General features: G+C 42.1%; 2 protein-coding genes across 5 annotated transcripts in view; one reads left to right on the forward strand and one right to left on the reverse strand.

Moving 5' to 3' along the window:
* The window catches only part of ABCC4 (ATP binding cassette subfamily C member 4 (PEL blood group)), a 219989-nt gene that overhangs the window by 112725 nt on the left and 90044 nt on the right, over positions 1 to 17220 (forward strand). For all 4 annotated transcript variants that reach the window (XM_085535995.1, XM_015851547.3, XM_085535997.1 and 1 more), the window contains 3 exons: positions 13156 to 13252; positions 14305 to 14520; positions 16325 to 16465. In XM_085535995.1, coding sequence (XP_085392121.1) covers positions 13156 to 13252; positions 14305 to 14520; positions 16325 to 16465 — 454 coding nt within the window. The remainder of the gene's footprint in view (positions 1 to 13155; positions 13253 to 14304; positions 14521 to 16324; positions 16466 to 17220) is intronic.
* On the reverse strand, positions 407 to 5760 carry LOC146762740 (uncharacterized). Its single transcript, XM_085535993.1, has 2 exons — positions 3723 to 5760; positions 407 to 2924 (listed from the first exon to the last, which is right to left on the reverse strand). The coding sequence occupies exons 1-2, from the start codon at positions 5620 to 5622 to the stop codon at positions 526 to 528; spliced, it is 4299 nt and encodes a 1432-aa protein (XP_085392119.1). The 5' UTR covers positions 5623 to 5760; the 3' UTR covers positions 407 to 525.

Below are 17220 nucleotides of genomic sequence, written 5' to 3' on the forward strand. Positions count from 1 at the left end.
ACAAGATAACACAATATAATATAATTAAGGCTAACAAATCGAACGAAACAGAGAGAGAGAGAGTCTCCGAAAACCGAGAGGCCTACTGTGAACTCTAGGCGACACGGCTGGAACGCTTCCCACTCTCCGAGAAGTTCGAGAGAAGAAGGAGGGCACTCCAGCCTGGGAACGAGATTATATAGAGTCCTGGTCCCGTGACTTATTGTTACTCCTGTTATTCTCTGGGATATGTAGTCTTCTTCTGTGGACTGCACATTCAACAGAAGTATCCATACTTGACATGATGTTATGATGTGGAATACTGATAGCAAAATTACAAAATTACAAAACCATGACATTCCACCCCTTATTCTACATTATTACATCATGGTTAATATATACATATATATACATATATATACACGTATGTAAAATTGTGATAGCTAAATAGTAGAATTGCATGTAACATAACTAAATGTACAACTATAATAACTAAAATACACTACACATGCAAACATATATATATAGATAGATAGATACATAAAATTATTGACTGCACTCCCCCAGCATCAAATTCCCTTGTGGCACACATTGAACATCCCCATCCTTCTGCATTACCCACCAAGTGCACCCAGGTCCCTGGGCGAAGACAGTTCCACGGATAGGTTTGCCCTTTCCAGAAGCTGGAAGGACCCAAACAGCTTTTCCCAACATGTTCTTTACATGTATAACAGGGACCTTATCTCCTTCTACAGTGTGTAGGGGGCTAGATTGACTAGGACCATCACGATTGACAGATCCTCTAGTATTGACCAACCAAGTGGCTTCTGCCAGATTCTTCTCCCAGTGCTTAAATGTTCCACCACCCATTGCTTTCAACATAGTTTTCAACAACCCATTATATCGTTCAATTTTACCAGAAGCTGGTGCATGGTAGGGAATATGATAAATCCACTCAATGCCATGATCTTTGGCCCAAGTATTTATAAGAGAATTTTTGAAATGTGTCCCATTATCAGATTCAATTCTTTCTGGGGTGCCATGTCGCCACAGGACTTGTTTCTCAAGACCTAATATGGTGTTTCGAGCAGTTGCATGGGGTACTGCGTATGTTTCAAGCCACCCAGTGGTTGCCTCTACCATAGTGAGTACATAACACTTACCACTGCGAGATCGTGGCAAGGTGATATAATCAACCTGCCACGCCTCCCCATATTTATACTTTTGCCATCGCCCTTCCTCCCAGAGAGGTTTCATCCTTCTGGCTTGTTTAATTATGGCACATGTTTCACAATCATGAATAATCTGCGCAATAGCGTCCATGGTTAAGTCCACCCCTCGGTCTCTGGCCCACTTATATGTTGCGTCTCTTCCTTGATGGCCTGAGGTCTCATGAGCCCATCGAGCTAGAAATAATTCGCCCTTATTCTGCCAATCCAAGTCGATTTGAGCCACCTCAATTTTGGCAGCTTTATCTACCTGATGGTTGTTTTGTTGTTCTTCAGTAGCCCGACTTTTGGGCACATGTGCATCCACATGACGCACCTTTACAACCATATTCTTTGTTCGGGAAGCAATGTCCTTCCATAGTTCAGCGGCCCAAACAGACTTTCCCCTCCGTTGCCAGTTATTTTGTTCCCACCGCTGTAACCACCCCCATAAGGCATTTGCCACCATCCATGAGTCAGTATAAAGATACAGCATTGGCCACCTCTCCCGTTCAGCAACATCTAAGGCCAGCTGGACAGCTTTTACCTCTGCAAACTGACTTGATTCTCCCTTACCTTCAGTGGCCTCTGCAACCTGTCGTGTGGGGCTCCACACAGCAGCTTTCCATTTGCGATGCTTCCCTACAATGCGACATGATCCGTCAGTGAATAGGGCATATTTCTTTTCATTTTCTGGTAATTCGTTGTATGGTGGGGCCTCTTTAGCACGTGATACCTCTTCTGCTGGTGATGTTCCAAACTTTTTATCTTCAGGCCAGTCCATGATTACCTCTAGGATTCCTGGACGATTGAGGTTTCCCATTCGCGCTCGCTGTGTAATCAGCGTAATCCACTTGCTCCAGGTGACATCGGTAGCATGATGGGTGGAGAGAACCTGTCCTTTGAACATCCAGTTCAGCACTGGCAGTCGAGGTGCCAAAAGGAGCTGTGTTTCAGTCCCGACTACTTCGGAAGCAGCCCGAACCCCCTCATACGCGGCTAAGATCTCCTTCTCAGTTGGAGTGTAGCACTCTTCAGACCCCTTATATGATCGACTCCAGAATCCCAGGGGTCGGCCTCGGGTCTCTCCTGAGGCTCTTTGCCACAAACTCCAAGTGGGGCCTTTCTCTCCAGCAGCAGTATAGAGGATGTTCTTTACATCCTGTCCAGTCCGTACTGGCCCCAGGGCTACAGCACGGGCTATCTCTTGTTTAATCTGTTCAAAAGCCTGCTGCTGCTCAGGGCCCCATGCAAAATCATTCTTCTTCCGCGTTACCTGATAAAGGGGGCTTACAATGAGGCTGTAGTTTGGAATGTGCATCCTCCAAAAGCCCACTGCACCCAGGAAAGATTGTGTCTCTTTCTTGCTAGTTGGTGGAGACATGGCAGTGATTTTGTCGATCACATCTGCTGGGATGTGACGACGTCCATCCTGCCACTTTATACCTAAGAACTGAATTTCCTGGGCAGGTCCTTTTACTTTGCTTCTCTTAATAGCAAAGCCAGCTTGTAGAAGAATCCGGATTATCTGCTCTCCTTTCGTGAAAACTTCTTCTGCTGTATCGCCCCACACAACAATGTCATCAATGTACTGCAGGTGTTCAGGAGCACCACCCTGTTCCAGTACAGTTTGGACCAACCCATGGCAAATGGTTGGGCTGTGTTTCCACCCCTGGGGCAAACGGTTCCAAGTATACTGAATGCCCCTCCAGGTGAAGGCAAACTGTGGCTTGCATTCTGCGGCCAAAGGAATAGAAAAGAAGGCATTGGCAATGTCAATGGTGGCATACCATTTGGCTGCTTTTGACTCCAGCTCGTACTGGAGTTCCAACATGTCCGGCACAGCAGCGCTCAATGGGGGTGTGACCTCATTCAGGCCACGGTAGTCTACTGTCAGCCTCCATTCTCCACTGGCTTTACGCACTGGCCATATGGGACTGTTAAAAGGTGAGTGAGTTTTACTGATCACTCCCTGATTCTCCAACTGGCGAATCAAATCATGAATGGGGAGCAAGGAATCCCTGTTGGTGCGATACTGCCGTCTGTGCACTGTCTTTGTAGCAATCGGTACCTGCTGCTCTTTTACTCGTAGCAGCCCCACAACAGACGGGTCCTCTGACAGGCCAGGCAAAACAGACAGCTGCTTAATGTTGTCCATGTCTACAGCAGCTATCCCAAAGGCCCATCGATACCCCTTAGGATCCTTGAAATGCCCCCTTCTGAGGTAATCAATACCCAGTATACATGGAGCCCCTGGGCCAGTCACAATAGGATGTTTTTGCCAGTCTTTGCCAGTGAGGCTTATTTCAGCCTCCAGCACAGTCAATTCTTGGGAGCCCCCAGTCACTCCAGAAATATGGATTGATTCTGTCCCTTCATGACTGGAGGGCATTAGGGTACACTGTGCACCGGTATCCACCAGCGCCTTATATTCCTGTGGTTCTGATGTGCCAGGCCATCGAATCCACACAGTCCAATAAACTCTATTATCCCTTTCCCTCCCCTGACTGAGGGCAGGGCCCCTCTATTGGTTACCTGTGATGACTGGAGCAACTCCACTGGTGGTTGGTATGTCTAGTAGTTCTTTCACCCGTGCTCGTAGTGCAGAAGTGGGCTGATCATGCCACTTCCTCATGTCTTCTCCACGGTCACGTAGGTAGCGCCACATGGAAACACGCGGTGCAATCGTACTGTTGTTCTTTGCTCGAGCTGGGAAGCGTGTGCGTTTAACAGCTGAGACTTTTGATGATGCAGGTGGGGAGTAGGACTGGACTAGTTTGATCAGATCCTTCATTAGACCTGGTGGCCCGTACGAGGATTGACCTTCATCAGTTGTTTCTGATACTATTACGGGATCATTACAATTAGTTGATGGAAATAATTTCTTGCACATTTCATCTACTCGGTTTTCTAGCCGTGAGATGGCAGAAACTGCGGCATGCAGTTGGGGGAGCTGCTGATCGGTGGTTTGAAGCATTATAATCAGCTCAACAACTCGGGGCCATCTGTCCACGAATCCTTTAGATCCTGATACCAATGACTGTGCAATTCTCTCTGGTGCTGTACTTGTGATTTTCTGCCACATGTCAGGATCGGCCCTCACTCTCTCAGGGTCAAGTTCACTTGGATCAGGGCTGTACAACATTTTCGCCATGGCCAATTCCCTCAGGCGCTGAATGCCTTTTTGGACGGTATTCCAACTATCAAATTTAGGCTTCAAAGCATCCTTATAGGGGTACCTTTCTCTCACGGCTTCTAACAGCCGCAACCAGAGAGTGGCAGCTCCATCCGAACATCTGCTAATCCCTCTGTCGATACCTGCATCTTGGGCAATGCTTCCTAGTTGGCGAGCTTCATTACCATCTAGAGACAAGCTGTTGGCCCCGTTGTCCCAGCAGCGAAGCAACCAAGCAAGGATACCTTCATCTTGACGCCGTGTGAACTCCTTTCTTGAGCCTTGGATTTCAGTCAGCTTCAGAGGTCGACAGTAGGTGATTTCCTCCTCATCATCAGTCTCTTCTTCATGCCTCTTGGTTTTTGCCTTTGCTTTTTTTGGTACTGCTCCATGCCCGGCACCTGGGTCTTCTGCAGCCCCCCCCTGTGCTTCTCCTTCTTTTCGTTCTAGACGCATGGACACCCGTTTCCATTTCTTGCCTTCCACAGGGGCAACTGATATTGCTACTGATGCCTCCTGTGACTGATCAGAATTAACTTGGGCTTGAATCTCAGATCGGAAACTCTCTCTCTCCAGAATAGTATGATACAAAGCACGGTATGCATAAGCCAAACCCCACATAAGGTTTACCTCCTTAGATTTCTGACCCAAATACTCACTTAATTTCTTAGGGTCCCTTAGGTGTTCAAGAGTGAAATCCCATGACACTGCGGGTCCCCATGCTTCTAAGACTTTTCCTAAACCTTTCCATATTCCCTGCCAGTCATCATTCTCTGGTTCTGGAGGAGACTTCCGCATAGAACGAATGCATAGGAACATATATGCATGCATTGATAGTGATAACATGAATGCAAGTATGAACCCTATCTCAGTTATTGAAAAGCGTGTGGAAATCTGAGAGTACAACCTAAATAAAAAGGGTTTATTTAGCCTGTACAATGAATTAAACATGGTGGTGTTTGTAAAATTGCCTGTTCCATCTGGGATGCAAGTATTTGTAAAATTGCCTGTTCCATCTGGGATGCAAGTGTTTGTAAGATTCACAATTCCGTCTGGGGTGTAGATGCCAAAATTCTGACCATACCACATCTCGTAAAAGTACCAGGCAGGTGTCTCCATCAGTATCCACCTTACTAGGCTATATATCTGCACAATTCCACAACACCAAATTATGGTGTTAATAGTTGACCAATACTTTAAGAAGATCATAATTGCTTTCAATCCCTTAAACAGAGCAACTGGGATGAAGAGTGGATTCATAGCTGGCAGGCTCTGTAAAAGTCAGAGCTAGCTAGCTTTGCTCTAAGGGAGAAAGAAATCCCTTTGTTTTCTACACAAAAGTTAGATAGCAGTGCTGAGAATGTACAGCAGCCCTTAATGTTGACAATTTGTCTGGTATTTCAAGGTCACGTTCTCCGTGAGCAGCTACGGAAAGATAACACTCCCAACACTCCCGTAACGAAGCTCTTTAAGAGCAAAGAGAGAGTTGTTCTAAAAGCTAAAAAGCTCTTGCCCGCATTCTCCACCAAAAAAATCTGTCACGGGTTAGTTAGATTTACCTATGCCCGTGACAGGGGAAGCCACCCCACGCCCCCCCCCCGGGGCCCGGAAAGGAGGGGGAAAAGGGGAGTGGGATAAAACAGCGACAATCTAAGGAGGAAAAAACTTATTTTACTAAATATGATATCGAAATACAAGATAACACAATATAATATAATTAAGGCTAACAAATCGAACGAAACAGAGAGAGAGAGAGTCTCCGAAAACCGAGAGGCCTACTGTGAACTCTAGGCGACACGGCTGGAACGCTTCCCACTCTCCGAGAAGTTCGAGAGAAGAAGGAGGGCACTCCAGCCTGGGAACGAGATTATATAGAGTCCTGGTCCCGTGACTTATTGTTACTCCTGTTATTCTCTGGGATATGTAGTCTTCTTCTGTGGACTGCACATTCAACAGAAGTATCCATACTTGACATGATGTTATGATGTGGAATACTGATAGCAAAATTACAAAATTACAAAACCATGACACTGTTTAAAGCAGTTTCACTTTTGGAGCCCTTAGGACACTGTGAGTGCTTCCGCTCTAGTATTCCTCAAAGCAGGGTACACACATAGTTTTCCCATAATGCTGAAGTTTTGAGGGAAGAGAGCTGTTGTGGTGGTGTAGACTTGGAAATCAGTTCTGCAAAACTAGCAAATAGAAACTAGAAGGTCTGTTTGCTGTATAGAGATTATAGTCAGAATTACTGTGTCAGAGGAACCGAGCAGTGGTAACCGTGCCAAATGTACAGGGAAGCTGTTCAGTAAACTTAAGGATTTTTCTCTGCTTTCTTTTATGTCCAGTGACTGGAAATAGGAGATATCTCAGGGATATCTATAAGGATTCCCACTTTGTGAATCACACCTGGTCCATGCTCTTCATTTCTCTGGTATGATTGCAGTGATGACAGCCCTAATGTGTTGTTGCTCTTAAAATTGCATTAATTATGCCTTGAAGTTTGGTTGATAACAAGAATTCCTTGAACTTCATTTCATTTATTGTAGGTATTATATTTAAAAGGCATGAGTACGTCATAGAAGTGTTGTTTTTTAAAATAAAATGAAAAGCATAAGTTTGACCTGTACATATTATATATGTTTTCAGAAAAAAACGTAAATCTTCATAGGCTTTTACTCCTAGCATTATGGTGGGGTTGTGGTGGTGGCAGCGGAGGGGGTCTGTTTGTTCTGTTTTTTCTTTAATCATACAACATATGCTTACAGAAACCCAATATACTCATGTTCTTTGAGTTCTGTGGGTGAGATGCGGAAGAGTATTATGCATACCAAAATGAAAATGGACCTGGGGAGCTGTACAAGGTCATGGAGAAAAAGTTCCTGAAGAGCTACTTGAATTTAAAGATCTCTGACTCAGAAAGTCCATAGTATATAGAGTGTAGAAGCTAGAACTGTATACTGAAGGAAGTATGTTTGTTTGCTTATGGACTTCAACCATCCTTTCACTGCTGGCTGCTGTCTAGGTCAGGACAATGAATTTTATGGATCTTTATTTTGTGTCAATACAGTTGTCCTTATGCATTGTCACAATGGAGATGGGTATTTGTCTTGAGGTTGAAACAAATGTTTAGCAAGACAAGCATAGAAATAGAAACGATGTAGTATAAGCAGATGTGTTTTTGTGTATTTGGCAATTATGTCACTTTTTTCCTCTCCAGAAATTCTGTAAATTTCATAACGTACCAAAACAGCTGGAGAACCCATCTTAAACTTCTTAACTTCTTAAAGTTAAACATCTTTAACTTCTTTGAAGTCAAAGGAGAGAAAAGCACGTGTAGTAAGCAAATTAATATAACAAAGGCTTTTCGCTTGTGAGCGCTTCTGCATGTTCTTTAATTTAATTTCAATGGTTGTTTTCATTGAGACAGTTGTAAGTATTAGAGTAAACTTAAACTTGTGTGTGAACTTGCAACAAGGAGAGGCAGGAAGAACGTTAAGGAAGAAAGTCTAATCATTAAAGAAGAAACAGTTTGCAGAGGTGAAAGAAAGCTGGTTCTCAGAGATAAAAACTTTAAAAAGATTAAAGAACAACATCTCTCAAAGTAAAGAAAACCTGATATGGGAGGGAGAACAAACAAGAATTCACATATGTGAAGGTGCCAAGATGCTGCCTCTGCCTAGAGGAGCAATTGTGCTGTTGTAGGCACCCTCCTAAGTGTCTTCTGCCACGTGCCCTGCAGTACCAAAGCTCAAACTATCTTTTTAATTGCACAGAAGTTTTCTGGCAAAGTGTAATGGGTTTTTAAATGGGTGATAATATCCTATTACTTAGATTTGTTAACTTAAAGTATTGTTTATTTATTTATGTCAAGTTGGAATAGCATAATTTTGAAACAGATCTGTCCTGATTCTGTCCTCAGTGCTTTGGGGAGTGAATGAAGGTCATTTCTGCTTTAGTCTTCAGGTGTTAGAAACCCGGGCAGAGCTTCAGGCAGTTCTGGAGACAGACAGGGGTAAGGAAATCCTTGATTAAAGGTTGTTAGTTTTTATGCACACGGAAGGTTTAAATGCAGTGTGTGACTCTGTGAGCACTCAGCGGGCAGGGATCAATGGTGTAGCAGTTCAGTGGAAAATGAGATGCAGATTATGGAAGATCACAAATCAGTGCAATTTGGCAATGTCATTCTCTTGTCAAGGAAACTGTGCCCTCTTGTTAGATTCTGCTCAGTTGATGTTACGTTTTGTACCTGAGAAGAAATATATTCAATTTTGTGCACTTTCAAAGAACATGGCTGGGCTTTGCACTTGGTATGACCCATTAAGAAGGTTCAGAAGTCAAGGGAAAAAGAAGAAAAAACTGTTTCTTGCTTGAAAATAATAGTATATTTTGGGTTTGTTTGTGGTTTTGTTTGTTGTTTTTTTTTTGTCTGGCATAAGGAAGTCCAAAAGTGAAGCTGAATACTGTATAAAGGGTCTATGCACGCAGGAATAATGGCTTATTGGGAAGTGGTGGGTTTAAACTGCATCAAAAACCATAAACTTGGATTTAGAGAAATATTTATAGTGGTAAAGGAAGTTTGGTTCTGGAATACATTGTGAGGAATATTGAAATTTCTATTGTTGAGCTTAAAACAATCATGCAAAACAGCCCATCCATCATCTGACAAGAAGTGATTTTAGCTGATTCTTACATGGTATAGAGAATGAAGCTTTCATAGTCCCCTCCTCCCTGATTTCCTTGTACTGGAAAGACTGAAGAGCATTTGGGTCTTCACTGTATCTCTCCTGGCTGTGTGTGTGCGCATGTCTGTGTGTATATGTATATTTAATAAATGTGACAGTGTGCCAACATTTTTGTGCACTAATTGCAGCTGTAATGCACTGAAGATGCTCGCAGTCTAACTAAAAAGAGCATGCCCCTCAAGGGAGTGATGGAGGAGAAGCACACTAAAGGTGAACTTTGTGGGTTTTTAAGCAGCAAGAGAAAGATAGAGGCAATTTGGGGCATACTCTTCAGCAGAAGTCTGAATCATGGAGTTGTATGTCCAGTGTTGGAAGGGACCCACAAGGGTCATGGAGCCCAGCTCCAGGCTCCACATAGCTGCACCCAAAATCCAGACCCTATGTCTGAGAGCAGTGTCCAGATGCTCCATGAACTCCAGCACTCACGGCCGTGCCCACAGCCCTGTGCAGCCCGTTCCATGCCCACCGCCCTGTGGTGCAGACCCTGTCCCTGACCCCCAGCTGCCCCTCCCCTGACAGCTCCATGCCGTTCCCTGTCGCTGTCACACAGAGCAGAGCTCAGCGCTGCCCTCCACTCCCTGTGAGGAGCTGCAGCCGCCATCGGGCCTCCCCTCAACTCCTTTGCTCTGGGATGAGCACACACAGGGACTTCAGTGGCTTCTCATGCATCGTCTTGTCCTTCAGATCCTTCACCATCATTGTAGCCCTTCTTTGGTTGCTCCCCAATAGCATCATTGAATTGTTTGGCTTGGAAGGGACCCTGTAGATCATCTAGTTTCACTCCCTTTGCTGTGGGTTTGATGACTTTTTGAAGTATGAGAGCCATACTGCAGGCACGCTTGCAAAGCAGCAGTGTTTCAAGAGAGGACGCACTGCTTATCAGCAATGTTGTACAAATCTTCCTTAGATTGACAGAATTTGGCCTCCTGTTTAAAAAGTCAGCAGTCTAAACATGTTGATGCATCTGAACACTTTGGCCAGGTGTGCACCACCTGCGTTTTCACTGAGTTCCCTGCATAATTGGTAAGAAAATGAAATATTGTCAGATGTTGACTTAGAGGTGGGTGCCTTCGATTGTGTTTGTTCTTCTTCAGCTTTACAGAGCGATTTTTCTAAAAGTAGGTGGAATTAAACTAAATGTTCATGAACCAATTCAAAACATAAGTGCTTAGGGACTGACATAGATATTTTGTGCTTCATTTCTAAGGCTATGCCAAGTTTTCACAAGTGCTTGGAGTTTTGTGCAAGGCCCTTTACCACATTTGACTGTATCATACCGCACCTTGAACTTTGCCTTCAGTCTTTCATGGTGGTTTTCAGCCTATAAACTTAGAGCTCACTGTACTTGGCAAGGCAGGATGTTGTCAAATGGGGGAGAAAATATACAAAATAAAGAAATAAAAACAGAACATAAAACTCAAAATAGCCTGATGTGTTGAAACAGACACTAAGTATACATTTACTATTCTACTCATTTTGCAGCCTCAGTGCATCACGATGATATTTTAAGTGACATAATGGTATGTTAAGTGGCAAAATTTCCTAGTGAGCTGTGTGAGCAGTGAGTTGTTTAACTCAGTAATAGCTTGAGGTATATGCACTTTGTTGTGATTCTTTTTTCCTCCCTGTGCTCATGCCAGTGAATTGTGACAACAGTTTTTCTACTCGTCTCTTATCAACAAACTGTTCAGCTGGTTTCTTTCTGCCCAGATAGATGGCAAATATTAGGCTGTTTTAAAAATTCATATTTGGATGAACTGATCTATCTCTGGAGATCTGCATTTCCACAGAGGTCACGATCTAGATCATGTGAGACGCTGTGTTGATGGTTTGCTCTGATGCTGAGATAGTGCATGCTTTCCTCTTTTTTTTTTTAATGTAAACTTAAAGTAGAATGAGCTCACCTCACTGTAACCCAGGATTGAGGTTTAAAGGTTTTTAGCCATTAGATTTTGTGGGTCTGACAGTGAACTGTTAGGCATATATCTGGCACAGAGAAATTTAATAATGGAAATAGCATATAGGCTGTAGGACCTATGTAAGGTTGAAAGCTAGATCTCTTGACAATGAATATCTCGTATATTCTTTTCTGGCAGCTTTCCTATTAGGCAAGCAAATATCCTTTGGTGTCTCTGATCTCTGTCCAGTCCTCTGGATAGGGTTTGTTGAATACTGTTTTGTAGCACGTCTTAAGCTCCAGGTCCCGCATGGCTTGTTTCCGTGACTGCTCAAAGGGTAGGCAGTCACCACACCCAAAATAATTCGCCCACAAAGAGTTTGGTGTATGAATAGGTGCAACTGCTCAAATAGTTACGCTGATGCAAGTACCCTGTCTTGATTAATTATCTTGATCAATTAAGAATGACATCACTTGTTTATGGTTCCTTCTTGAATGCTGCTTAGAAAGCAGATAACTCACTCAGTAAGTGGTGCTTTTAACTTAATTTTACTGCAGTTTGTTTGGAGCTGTGTAATATACTTTCTACATGTAATTATTTATTCTGACTAGTAGTATTAAGCATGTTGTACGCGGCTTCCTGTGGTCTGACTGACAAAACAGATGTTAAAAGCGGGTGTAGCAGCCACACAACAGGAATTTGAGACAGAATAACCCATATGATAACATTATTGTTAAGCTCATGCTCTTTTTCTGTTTTTCTCCCCATTCTGCTTATTTGCATTTCTCCATTGAATTTGTACAATGAGGTTGCTGTGGTTTTGGTTGTGTTTTGTTGCGTTGGATTTTGGGTTTGTTTTTTTTTTGGACGAGTGAGAAGATGCAAATTGTTGTGTAGTGTTTTTGGGTTTTTTTCTTTCTTTTGTCGTGAGTGCCATCCTCCTGTGTTGTATTAGGAAGAAAGAAAGAAAAAGAGAACTCAACAGCAGTGGAGCTGTGGAGTAAAACTGTGGTAACCAGGTCCACGTGTGGGTCAGGAGGGTTCTTCTCAGAGCAAGTTGTCATCTGCCCCAGTGGGCTGCATTCCTGCTGCCAGATGAATATGATATGTGCTCCCGGAGTGTATCTTCCAGCTTGTTTTCATCTAGGGAAAGTCCAGTCTGTGTTTACCAATAGTACTTGCCAGTCTGAACCACAGCAGACTGAGTAGTAATGTTTGCTTTTCCAACCCTCTCAGTGACTTACTAGTAAAAACTGTTATGAAAGTTTATTTCAGAGAAGTTACTTCTATTTGCTGTGTTTCTCTGTAGTTGTCCACAATACATTACCTTGCTTCCTTTCCATTCGTTTCATGTTTGTTAAATACCCTCCTCAGAAGTCAGCTTATGATACATACATTTGTTAAGAGGACACTGATTGCAACTTTAACAAACTACATCCTTCTCTGTCACACTAAACCAGGAATACAAGATTACTTCTCTTCCTTGACTATGTTTTACAAAGGAAAAAAAAGCAGAGTGTTTGTTGAGCGTAATTGCGGAAAGTCCAATAGGTATGAGTATCAGTTGATTTTAAACACTGTTAAACTGTGTAGAAGTTTCCCAGGAGCAGTCTTTGGAGGACATGGAGGTACTGGAGCAAGTCCAGAGAAGGGCAGCGAGGCTTATGAAGGGCTTGGAATATCAGCTCTATGAGGAGGCTGAGGGAGCTGGGGCTGTTTAGTTTGGGGAAAATGAGGCTGAGGGAAGACCTTATTGCTCTCTTCCAGTATCTGAAGGGTGCTTACAGTGAGAGAAGGGCAAGTCTCGTCTCACTGTTGACAGGTGACAGGACGAGGGGAAATGGCCTCAAGTTGCACCAAGGTAAGTTTAGGTTGGACATTATGAAACAATTTCTTACAGAAAGGGTGGTTAAACACTGGAATGGGCTCCCCAGGGAGATGGCTGAGTCACCATCCCTGGATGTGTTTAAGAGCCGTTTGGATGTGGTGCTCAGGGATATGATTTAGCAGAGGGTTGTTAGAGTTAGGGTACTATGGTTAGGCTGTGGTTGGACTTGATGATCTTTGAAGTCTTTTCCAACCTGAGTAATTCTATGATTCTATGTTTTTTAGGGTACTTTATTTTTAAAAGTCTTTTCTCCATCTGTTTGCAGGTGTATTTGTCAGGCTTTACACCAGAAGATCTGTGTTTTGGTGACTCACCAGTTGCAATATCTCCGTGCTGCAACTCAGATTCTAATATTAAAAGATGTAAGTGATAACAATGTCTATATATTTATAGTTCACATACGTTCTAATTGTCTTTTATAATCTAAGAAAGGGAAAAAATAAAACAACACAAAAAACCAGTTCATGTATCTTATTTTTTAAATACATTTTCTGTTTACTAATGCCCATGTCTGTTTTCAAAGAGGAATAGTTACTAATAACAGCTTTTTAGAACAACTTCCCTGTTATGTCTTGCTTCTGAATTTTATTTTACCTACATATAATTTTACATATTAATTTTGTCTCACATATATACATATAATATGTTGTGAAAGACTTATTTCTTTTGAGACAGAGGTAATGCCTTGCTTTTGTTCTTGTTTTTTACGCTTCTGTGTGAATTAAGGGCTGTGTTGGTTTTGCAGCCAATCTGCTTTTTAAATTCAGGCTGAGAAACAGTCACAGATACCTTTGAAAGCAAGCAGTCCATCAGAGAAACTGGTTCCTTCCAGACTTTGTTGTACCATTTGTTCACGTGTAGAAAGGAAATGCAACAACTTCAGATGTTTTTTTTAGATTGAGTGATGAAGTATTTCAAATTAGATTTGATCCATCACAGAGTTGCAAGAAAGTATGTTACCTGCCTTTTTCCTCATTCAGATCTTTTTAAATGTTGCATTCATGTTTTAGGAATGAGTTTGTGCCATAGATATAAGAAACAATACAGATTAGGAAAACAGTCTGGAGTAGGCATGACTGATGGTCATGACTGTAGTTTAGTAAGTGTGTGCTAAAGCAGCATGGCCCTCCTCCACAGCTTCTCCAGAGAGGTAATGCTCACCTGGCTGTAATTGGGATATTTACTGTCCCCCATCTGTGTTATTTGGTCTCATAAGCTATCAGAATGGGATTGCTTAGAGAGTGAAGAGCTTGTTATTGCACTTTGGAGTGAGGAACTGAGAGAGACTTCACTTCATTTACTGCATTGGGTTGTATGCTTAGCAACAGTAGAAAGCTATAAACAGCAGGAATAGGTGAAAATATTGTTATAGGAAGGACACAGTGAAGATAATCAAAACTTGTATTAATTGTAGGGTAAAATGGTGGGAAAAGGGACCTATTCAGAATTCCTGAGGTCTGGCATCGACTTTGCTTCGCTTCTGAAAAAAGAGGAGGAGGTAGAACAGCCATCAGTTCCAGGCACCCCCAACCTGAAGTCCTCCCGGAGCCGTACCTTTTCAGAGTCCTCTGTCTGGTCCCAGGATTCTTCTATCCACTCAGTGAAAGATGGAGCAGTGGAGCAACCACCTGTGAGTGCTATTCTTGTATGGCCGTGTTGCTGGTTTTGTTTTTGTTTTTTTAACTCAGACTATGAGGAGGGCTCTTTCCTGACTGCCTTTGAATTTCAGTGAGTGATGGATTCCATTAGCAGATTAGAGCTCGCTCATGGCTGCCCAGAACTGGTAGTCCTACCACCTGAGCTGCAGAGGGCAGGCATCCTACAGCTCTGTGAAGCTCTCTTCAACAGTTTGATCAGATTCATCATGGCCTCTGCCAGGTTTCCCAAAGCATTGTGCCCTGGTAATTCCTGTCTTCTGACAGTGGTACTTTAAAGGACCAATAATACCGTGTTGAGTGGGTTTTATGTGTTTGTACAGTGCTCAGGTCAGATTAATAATTTCCTTGAAATCGTAAGCTTGGGATATGCATACAGAAGCAATGGATTCCTACTAAATCTTCATTTGCGTGGCTGGTATTATCATACCCACATGATCATGAGCTGGCCCTGAGGGAGGAACCTCGGGATGCTGTTGCACAGCTCTCCCCCGCTCTTCTGGTATCGAAAAAAGAATGCTTTTATGGTGCCAGCTTGACTTCCATATGCCTTGTTATCTCTTGGTCTACACTGTGCAAAAGCAGCTGTAATGTTTTCTGTACCAGAGGTGGCCTTACGATGGTGTGTTTGCATTCACACAAAACAGTGCAGGAGCCCTGTAACCCTGCTAAGCTTATGCTAGCACTACATCTGTGGAACAGGTAATCTCTATATGTCCTTGATGCTTTTCATCTTTATACTACGGGTATATATGATTTATTTTTCTAAAATAGAAAGCAATTAGAGCTTCTAAGCCCAATCCCCACCCTCCCCCAAAAAAAGAGCTGCAAATATCTGCTTTTCATATCCTTTTGGAAGAATGTTTTTATGCCAAAAAGCAGTGAACTTATCTTTATATCTGATATTATTCCTTTGTCAGCATTGACTGCTCTAAGATCCACAAGCATGTGCCAAACTTAGCAGTGTTAGAGCTGTTGGGTTAGGGGAAAAAAAACGTGTACTGATAACAAAACCAAATGTTAAATGTGCACTGATCTAACACCTCGTTTTCTGTCACATAAGAATAACCCCCCCCCCAAAAAAAACCAAACCAAAAGCAACAACAAAAACAGAATGCTGTTCATTTGGATAGTAAGTCTGTCTACCTGTTTTCTGTCTGTTTTATTTTTTTCCTTTTCTCTCGTTTATTGTCCCCTATTTGTGGGTCATTTTACTGGTTTTCTCAATTAACAGATGCTTCAATGAGAAGTTTCTTGAATTTATTGTTTTTTACAGTCAGCATATGTTGATGGATTTCTGACTGAAACTTGCAGAAGATGGTTTATTTAAATACTTCTCTGTAAAGGAAAAGGTTATGCACACTTGGATACTGTAAACAGAACCTTTCCTATGTTAAGGCTTTCTCTTAGTTTTGAGAGCCATGATGATTGATTCTAGTGCATAAGAAAAATCTGGTTCAGCAGTGAGCAGCGCTGGCAGTTGGAGCAAATATTTCTGTCTGCAAATGAACTCATGTTACATGCCGTGATGCAATGCAAAATATAATCCTCCCAGTGTCATTTTGCAGAATGGATTTTTCAGTGTTATTGCAATGAGACTTATTTATTTATTTTGTAAAAGCCATAGTTCTCCTACTTAAAGTTTTTATATTTGTAATCACTTTATCTTATTATTTAATTGTTTGCTGATGTTGAACCATGTCTTTCAAGTAGCTTAGTCTGAATCTATAGCTACCAGGTTAATGTTTTCTATTTTTTTATATATTTTTTTTTTTTCAGGCTGAAAATGCACTGGCTGCCGTGCCAGAGGAAAGTCGTTCTGAGGGAAAAATAAGCTTTAAGGTTTACAGGAAATATTTCACTGCAGGAGCAAACTACTTTGTGATTTTTATACTTGTATTGTTTAATATTTTGGCACAGGTAAGTCATTGGAAGTAAGGAATAATAATAACATAGTTTTGGTGATGCCTTTTTCTAACCTAGTGTATGCTTGTGATTAAGGTGTTGCAACTACAATATTTAGGAATGTGGTGTTCTTACATCTAATAAATTGATCAAGTATTATGTATCAGCATGGAGTTACTGTACTGCATTGAGATGTTATGCACTGATCCTTATTCCAACAGTTGTAATACTTCAGTAAAATAATAACTGTTCTGACAGTGCAGCACAAAAATTATAAGCCAGTTTAGTTTCTTGGAGACTCAGAACAAAATCTCAAGGTGTATTAAATAGCATTTAGCAAATCTGAAGAGATATTTCCTTCCTCAACTGGATGCATAAAGGGCTTGCCTGGGTATGGAGGGAGGATTACAGAATTGTTAAGAGAAAAGCTCTTTGCTAGTAAGCGCAGGTTAAGAAAAAGGCTGGGAGGAGAGCTACTGTTTAGAAGAGGAAGAAGGTGAAATATTGCGTGATGCAGACTGTAACACATTTAAAAGAATTTTTAGAGAAGGAAAATGATTTTTAAAACTTACTGAAAGAAATGATGAGCTGAGAAAGCTGTGTGAAGACAGCCTATTGCCCTTCTCTCTATTTCCTGCTGAGAAAGCTCAAATTCATTTCATGGGAATGATTGGTCCCGACTGTAAGAAGTAGTATGTATATTTATATGTGTTACGTCCTTTTTGCTTATCCTTAAATTGAGTCTGTTGGGAAGAAGGACAACTAAGCAG

Source organism: Coturnix japonica, chromosome 1, assembly GCF_054131305.1.
Source record: "Coturnix japonica strain WE chromosome 1, WE-NBRP24, whole genome shotgun sequence".
NCBI lineage: Eukaryota > Metazoa > Chordata > Aves > Galliformes > Phasianidae > Coturnix > Coturnix japonica.